Source organism: Branchiostoma floridae, chromosome 4, assembly GCF_000003815.2.
Source record: "Branchiostoma floridae strain S238N-H82 chromosome 4, Bfl_VNyyK, whole genome shotgun sequence".
In the NCBI taxonomy this organism is placed as follows: Eukaryota; Metazoa; Chordata; class Leptocardii; order Amphioxiformes; family Branchiostomatidae; genus Branchiostoma; species Branchiostoma floridae.
In genome coordinates this window covers 4,610,645-4,618,984 of record NC_049982.1, presented here as the reverse complement: position 1 = coordinate 4,618,984, position 8,340 = coordinate 4,610,645, and the positions used below count along the sequence as shown (strand labels likewise).

Below are 8,340 nucleotides of genomic sequence, written 5' to 3'. Positions count from 1 at the left end.
GAGAAGGTGGTGGTCAATTCAAGCATTATCCTGGTCAGGGCTGCAGTGTCCAGCTTTGAATTTTTTTCCATCCCACTCATTGTTTGGAAGCCCATGTTGTTAATTTTCCTTGTTCAATTTTTTGTTTTAAGCCTGTGAAAACACATTTTCAAAAGTTTTATGTCATGAAGCTAAGATCTTCGGGACAGATGAGGTAAAAAAATTTCCGTCCCAACAAGTAAACTTCTGTCCCTGGAAGGAAGGATGGGTCCTAGAGACAGCCTTGGTGCTGGGTTTGGGAATAGGTGCACCAGAAATTTAGGTAAACCAAAAAAAAGAGAAGATTTTTGGGTGCCGACTGCTGCCTACCCCTGTATCAGGGACCCTTACACTTACAATAAGGGACCCTAGCAGCAATCAAATACTGGATACTACAACTAGTTACAACTACAACATAAAAAAGAAAGCAGAATGTTTACTTAGCAAAATGTAATTACAAATCTTACTGCCTCTCTTCTGAACTTGAATCTGTATTTCAATATTTGTTCTGTTGTGAACTGGTTAGCCCTTTGGAATTTGGATATTGACATACCTTCGATAGACCTGCTAGGAGATTAAGCACACTGTACTCACGTTTCCTATGGCTAACAAGGCGGTATCAAAGAACAGCAACATCCCCAGGATCAGGAAAAAGGTGCCGAATCCGGTCAGACCGATCCCGATCTCTGGGAGGGGAAACAAGGTCACGGTTAACCATCATTAAATATGAACTGATCATCATCATCATCATCTCAACTGATGATGTCCAAATAAGGAAATGCAAGGAACATTCATCAACAGGAGGGAGCGAGCAATTAATTTCCTTTCAGTGATGTTTCATAATGGCTGTGAAGATTTCATTCACACCCAAGTGTCAAAGACACAAATTTGCATAGATCAGACATGCGCGAGCATGGTGTTCTTGGCATGTTCTCAGTTCAACAAAGGAGTGTTGAAAGCTCCTTGGGCAATGCACTAGATATCTCTGTACAAATGTGAAAACGTCTTCCAAATTCATTGCATCAGCAAATGATCTGATGAGAGAGATTAATATTGATCATGAGTAATTGATTTGAAATTGGAGGCTTCATATATGCTATGAATATGTGGGTCTACAAATCTTCTGTCAGAGGAAATTTAAAAGTTCCACATTGAACTAATTAACCACATTGAACTAATTAACCACATAATTGCACCATATGCATTTAACTCTAAGTCTATGACGTGTTAAAATATGATTGAATATGAATGTAGTAACAGAAAAAAACAAAAACAGAATCAATGGAAAGACATATGCCCTGGATTAAACGACGACACGTCAATGTTCATACCAAAAGCAGCTACGTTGTTTTTGTTGACGTCGACGTGTTGTTACTAGTACTTCTTGCGAAATTCTTTCCACCCCCCTCCCCACTTTTACCATTCATTCCACGGCACCGACAAATTCTACAGCAATTTCAGCGAACACTGGCTATTGTAGCAAATCAGAACCCAACACTTACTTTGAAAATCCGAAATCGGCAACATTTTTGGGTCAGAATATCAGGATTTGGGCAAAAATCTGGAGCAGGAAGAATGTTTGTGTCTGGCGCCACGTCTCGGGCCGGTGTGTGGTGACGTCATCCCGGCACAGATGGACTGACAGGATCTATCCTTATCTCTGATTGGTCAATATCATCACGCTTATCGCTTTCTGACGAATCACAGACTATGTACTAAGTAGCGGTCCCAGCTAGCTTTGTAGAAACCAAGATGGCAGCGCCCATAGAGTCGCGAAATTTTCGTTTGTTTTTGTAGGAATTTTTCGTCTTTCTCACGGACTTAGAGTGCTCTGCAAGCCAGGACGTGTATGTATGCCTTTTCTATAAAGAAAGATATTTTCATCATGTGATGTTATGTCTTTGTTCTCGTGGAAATAGCTTTTTCAGGGAGATCGATATTGACGAATATGATATGGGGGCGGGGCGACAACATATCTCCTGTATTAGAGGACGATAGGAGATGACAAGGTTTCGCCCTGACACCGAAAAAGATTTATAATGCGGATGAGACCGACTTTGTACACCCTTTCGCTTGTACAGTTGTTTCTGCCATACCCTAGATCAAGACATCTCCATCCCCTTTGTATAGATTCATAATTTTCAATAACCTCTTGAAATTTTCTCTGAAATAAGCCCTTTCACATTGATCAGAATGCATGCGCGGCGATCAGGAATTATAGGTAATATGTCAAATTGTAAGGCCCCGAAAAAAATGGTCCATTTCTCGACCATGATTTGTTTCGATTTGCATAACAACATCCAGACTGGTTTTGTTTTCTTTTAGTATCGATACCTTTTGACATATTACCTAGAATTCATGTTCCACATGCGTTCTGATCTCTGTGAAAGGGCTTATCAAAATGTTCTTATTCTTCTATTCTTTAAAGACAAGTGAAATATTTCATTTTAGCATGTTCATTTGTACTGACACGTACTTGACTTTTCAAGATATCTGCCTGAGACTTTATCATTTATAAAAAAATTAAAAGCACAGTCTAGCATTAGAATTTGATCTTACTGTATTGTAAGTGTCCGATGTTAATAATCATATGACATGTAGAACTAGTATGAGGCGCTCTCACCAAAGACCGAACAATGTCAAAATTTGGAATGGTCTACACTCTACAGTGGGTGTGATGTTTATTCATTACAACTAGCAAAGTAAATGACAACTAAAATACAACTTATACAAAGCAAAACTGGAGATTGTGACTAATAACAAAATTTAGTATGGATTCAGCAGAGGTAATTTCACAGCTGTGCAGGTATGGGAAAGACTGGAGAATTGCAAAGAAATGCCTCATTTGTCCAACAGAACAACTGTTGCTTGCTTGGTGATGCCTGTTACGGATGCACTTCTGTAATATATCTTTTGCATGTGATGTCTATGATATTAGCAGTGTGTAGCAGCAGGGTGCTACCATACCGGAGAAACTGAAGGTTCAGATCGTTGCATTACACATAGTGTTCCTGTTGCTTCTATGTACTTTTATGATATATCTTTGACTCCTATGATTTCAGCAGTGTGTAGCGTCAGGGTTGTAGTGTCACCATGCCAGGGAAGCTGAAGGTTCGGATCGTTGCGGGGAGGGACCTGCCAATCATGGACAGGGCCAGCGACCTCACAGACGCCTTCGTAGAGGTAAGGCCACACAGGGTTGAACAAGTTTTCTAAAAATAGTAAAATTCACTTATCCTATCGGGTGAGCACGTAAAAGATTTACTTGCTCGAACCAACTTTTCACTTGCCCCAAATTCTATTTTATTCTAAATTCACTTTTGTACAAGTATCAGGGCTCGAAATACTGGGTGCATGTGCACCCAGGTGCACCCAAAATTGGAGCTGTGCACCCAATTATTTTCTGTGGGTGCACAGGGTGTACCCAAATATTTTCTTACCTTTATGTATGTAAAGATATCAAAGTACAGTCTAGTATACTAGTATACATCATATTCTTGACATTTAAGTGTTAGAAAGATAATAAAAATGTCTGTCATGGTACTTGTTTAAGAATTTGATAGCTTGTAACTAAGTTTTATTATTAGGTTATTACTTAAATTTAAGTGGTGCACCCAAAAATTTTTTAGTGCACCCAATTTTTTAAGCTGGTGCACCAGTGCACCTAATCCCAAAAATGAATTTCGAGCCCTGAGTATGTATTTTCTCTTCCTTCAATGGAATTTTTATAATATTATTGCGTCAGTTTTTCTATGTTGACCATTGCTTGATGTCCCTACAGGTGAAGTTTGGAGCGACCAACTACAAGACAGACGTGCAGAAAAAGTCCCTCAACCCTCAGTGGAACTCAGACTGGTTCAAGTTTGAGGTAAGGTATCAAAATCACCTAAGAAAGATCTAAGGGCCTAAGCCAGAATAAAAGTCTTATACGTGGCAGATAATATGGATGTGCACAAAGTGTTGTGAAGGTGTATTACTACAAGAAAGTAAAGACTATATGTTTGCATTCAGCTCATTGTTTTCACCGTATTGCTAACATACAGGTGGATGATGAAGACTTACAAGATGAACCGCTACAAATTCGGTGAGTTAGCTAATGTAACTTTTTCTTTAAATGCTTTGTCTTTTTCCAAATCCTTTCCAGTGTTACCTTAAAAAAGTACTTTCCGGTGATAACATGTAGCATCAGTGTAGTGTTCCATTTCTGTATATGATTACCCGGGTAACAAATATTCGTAGTACAACATATGTCAATAATAAAATGTGTTGTTTTTCCTCCAGAGTGTTGGATCATGACACCTACAGTGCCCATGATGTGATTGGAAAGGTATATGTGCTGTCTGTTGTAGATAAACCTTTGCTTGGCATGAAAACTTATCTATTGCCTCCCATACAGTGTCTACTTATATAATTACTTACTTACTTAGTTTGAGCTCCTGCTCGAACCATTCCAGAGAATCTCCTCAAGTTTTCTTAATTTCTGTACAATACTTGTGGAGGTTTCCAAACTGCCTTTTGAACACTTGTATTTTTGTGCACAGAACTACAGTTGTATGTCCTAGTCTGTACTAGACTGACAGAAGAATTACATGTGCTTGTAGAGGATTGTACCTAACCTTGCCTGTCAATTCCTTTTACAGGTGTATATAGACATTGACCCCCTCCTGTCCAAGGACTCTGCCTCTGTCATGCAGGGCTGGTTCCCCATCTATGACACAATGCATGGTGAGTACATACATCATTCCTAAGATAGTAAATACCATGGTGCCATTTTATTACAGCCAGAAACCCATTTTTTAGTACATTGCATCAAACTGTGTACCAGTGTGAATCTGAAAGGACAGGGACCCTGCAGCAGTATAATCAAATACAAATGTAGCACACTACTACAACTACTAGTACTACTATGTAGAGCCTAGGTATATGCGTGTGCATGATTGTCATTCCCTAATGAAGAAGTAATGTAATTTTTAGGTTTTGTGATAGTGAAGATTCAGCTACCACTCAAGGAATCAAGGAAAAATGGTTGCTGAGGACCGGGTGTGGTTGATTATGTAAAATGGACAGGACTGTTCTAATCTGCATGTCTGTATATGGAAATATTGATATTGCTGTATATAGATCAGATTTCATATCTTATTATTTTTCCAGGAATCCGAGGCAGTGTTTACGTTGTGGTGAAGGTGGACCTGTTCATCGACACCAACAGGTTCAGACAGTCTTCCTGCGGAGTCCAGTTCTTCTGCTGTAAGTTGCACATGCAAAGAAACAGTGGGAAAATCTGTGCTTGCTGAATGTCTTAAGATGAAGTTGGAAACTCTTATCATGAATTGAATTGTGTCCAACCTCATACATGGTCCTAAAATGCCTTGCCTTATATTATAAAAGTAGGCATGTACCTTGTACAGTGGTCCCTTATTTTCCGGGTCGTGGGAGCACTTGATCCCTTAACTCAGTTATGGGTTGTGGGGGCACTTCATGGTGGCATTTTTTATCAGCCTCTTCCATCCCATTTCCTCCTGTTTCAACAGAAGGGATGCTGTAGCGTACATTTACTTATCAGGGCTCGAAATACTGGGTGCATGTGCACCCAGGTGCACTCAAAATTGGAGCTGTGCACCCAATTTTTTTTGGTTTATGTATATTAAGATGTCAAAGTATACTAGTATACATCATATTCTAGACATCTAAGTGTTAGAAAGATTATAAAATGTCTGTCATAGTACTTCGTGGTAAGGTTTAAGAATTTCATAGCTTGTAACTAAGTTTTATTATTAGGTTATTTAGATTTAAGTGGTGCCCCAAAATTTTTTGGTGCACCCAATTTTTTAAGCTGGGTGCACCAGTGCACCTAATCCCAAAAATGAATTTCGAGCCCTGCTTATGGTTCAAAATAGTATAGGATTTGCTATAAGCTGATCGCAACACTGAGTGAATAGGAACAAACCGTCTTCTTTTATGAATTATTGAATTTTTTTGTCCCCAGCTCCCTCCATCCCGTATGGCATGTATCCTGTGGCTATTCTGGGGTTTGTGGAGGAACTGGTGGTGAATGATGACCCAGAGTACCAGGTAACCCTTCCCGCTGGAATATGCCTGAAGGTTGTTATTGTAGGATCAAGAACTTGGAAAAAATGTGGAGAAATGTTAGAGTGAAAGAGAAGTATGAAGTTAAGATATATGACACAAGCAATAGGGAGTTGAAATCTGTCATACTTTAAAACTCCTGTCAAAAATAGAAGGGAAAGGCAAAAGGAAATGGTGCTTGAAGTTGAATCCTACTAAATATAAAAACAATATCATAATACTGGATTGTAAAGAGATGTTTTGCTTGGCATCCCTGTTTGTTTGAACATTATCATACACCGTTTCTTGTACCTTGTTCAGTGGATAGACAAGATCCGGACTCCTCGAGCCTCCAATGAAGCCAGACAAAGCCTGTTCTCCAAGCTGTCAGGTACGTCTCAGTCTCACTTAACTGTGATAAGGGTGTGACATCTTTAGTAGATATTGTACTTTCTGTCATATCAGGGTTGTTATAATGTTTGATGCAGGTGTTCCGGACAGGTTGATATTTTAAGGTACTAGGATTCTATGATTTCTATCACATTTTTTTTCATCAGATAATTATTTCTGCAGTATGGGTTCATCAGGTTACTATTTCTGAAGTATGGGTTCATCAGGTTACTATTTCTGCAGTATGGGTTCATCAGGTTACTATTTCTGCAGTATGGGTTCATCAGGTAACTATTTCTGCAGTATGGGTTCATCAGGTTAACTATTTCTGCAGTATGGGTTCATCAGGTAACTATTTCTGCAGTATGGGTTCATCAGGTAACTATTTCTGCAGTATGGGTTCATCAGGTTACTATTTCTGCAGTATGGGTTCATCAGATTAACTATTTCTGCAGTATGGGTTCATCACGTAACTAAGCTTGTTCTTCTTAGTAATTCTACAACAGATTTTATTGTCCTGTATTGATGATTTGTGTTTGAGTGTAATGCTATTCTTGGACACTAACAAGAAAGGCTAAAAGCATATTGCTATCAACAATCAATGGTGTGTTTCAGGTGAGCTGCAGAGGAAGATAGGACTGAAGGTACTGGAGATGGGAGGGAATGCTGTTATTGGGTGAGTAATATGAATAATAATAATAACTGGTTTATTGCATGCAAATAGTACAAGTAGTCTAGAAATAGCAGCCTAGGCGGAACTGTTTCAGACTTTACAAACGAGTTAAAAGCATTTACATTTTATGGGCTTTACATCACAATAAATTAAAACATGACAGTTATTGCGATTAAAATTCTATAGATTGGCAAGAAATCGTTGAAATTATGATGAATAGTGAACTTTCAACGGCTCTCTATACTCAAAGATCTGGATCCCTCATTCATAGAAGTTTATGAATCTGAAACATATCATTCATTCCTGACTTTGCTGGTTTTTTTTTAAATTTTAAAGTTTTATCCTTGAATTTCTTCCATCCCTCATTCTCCTGTCATTCTTCTGCCACTACCTTGTAATCATTGTATGTTATTGTCACTAATAGTATGCTACCATAGTCCCCGACCCTCAGACATGAGGATGGGACTAGGTTAGGTAAGGTAAGGTAAGTATGTGAATCAAGTTGTAACATTTATTTCGTGTTTAACCCCCACAGACCTGGAGGGAGAGTCTGGGATTGTGATGCGATCCATTGTCACGGCGGCACACCTGGCTCAAATTGGCTTGTAACTGTTATTTCCTGTTCAAACCCCTCTTCAGATACAGACAGTGTTTTGATCTGGAGGGAGAGTCGGGTATCGTGGTGCGAGCCATCAAATTATAACCTTTATTTCTTGTTTACCCTCCTCAGATATAGACAGTGTTTTGACCTGGAGGGAGAGTCCGGTATCGTGGTGCGAGCCATTGGCACGGCGGCACACCTGGCGCGCCTACAGCCCCCGCCCGTGTCCCCCCACCAGTCCCCTCCGGTCATCAAGGATGCTGTCAAGGAGTGAGTGATTCCTGAGCCATCATTTGATTATAATTGTATTTCAATCATGATTGTAATCACATATCTTTCCTTCCCATGAGTCTAGGGGTTTGACGTCATCTTTATCGCAAAAGTATATATAGGAGACACACTTAAACGTACAAGTTAAATATGTTCAAAAAACACCCTCCGGTTTAATTTGGGAATTCCATTATTATTTGGGAGTGACCTTCCAGATCTCAGCAACCGTACACCCAGATGGGCTGATATCGTAAGCTGTAAGTATAAATGATGTAAGAAATACGTAGCAGCCAATAACGACCCCCTGGGGATTAATCTAAAT

The 8,340-nt window shown here is 39.3% G+C and overlaps 1 protein-coding gene across 1 annotated transcript in view; it reads left to right on the top strand.

Annotated features, from left to right (window-relative positions):
* The first annotated feature begins 3,080 nt into the window (after nt 1-3,080).
* Nucleotides 3,081-8,340, top strand: part of LOC118413045 (C2 domain-containing protein 5-like) — a 56,096-nt gene continuing 50,836 nt past the window's right edge. Inside the window, exons 1-10 of the mRNA XM_035816188.1 lie at nt 3,081-3,201; nt 3,800-3,886; nt 4,062-4,102; nt 4,300-4,345; nt 4,659-4,743; nt 5,170-5,265; nt 6,005-6,090; nt 6,406-6,475; nt 7,090-7,150; nt 7,878-8,018. Coding sequence (XP_035672081.1) covers nt 3,112-3,201; nt 3,800-3,886; nt 4,062-4,102; nt 4,300-4,345; nt 4,659-4,743; nt 5,170-5,265; nt 6,005-6,090; nt 6,406-6,475; nt 7,090-7,150; nt 7,878-8,018 — 803 coding nt within the window. The 5' untranslated portion in view covers nt 3,081-3,111. The remainder of the gene's footprint in view (nt 3,202-3,799; nt 3,887-4,061; nt 4,103-4,299; nt 4,346-4,658; nt 4,744-5,169; nt 5,266-6,004; nt 6,091-6,405; nt 6,476-7,089; nt 7,151-7,877; nt 8,019-8,340) is intronic.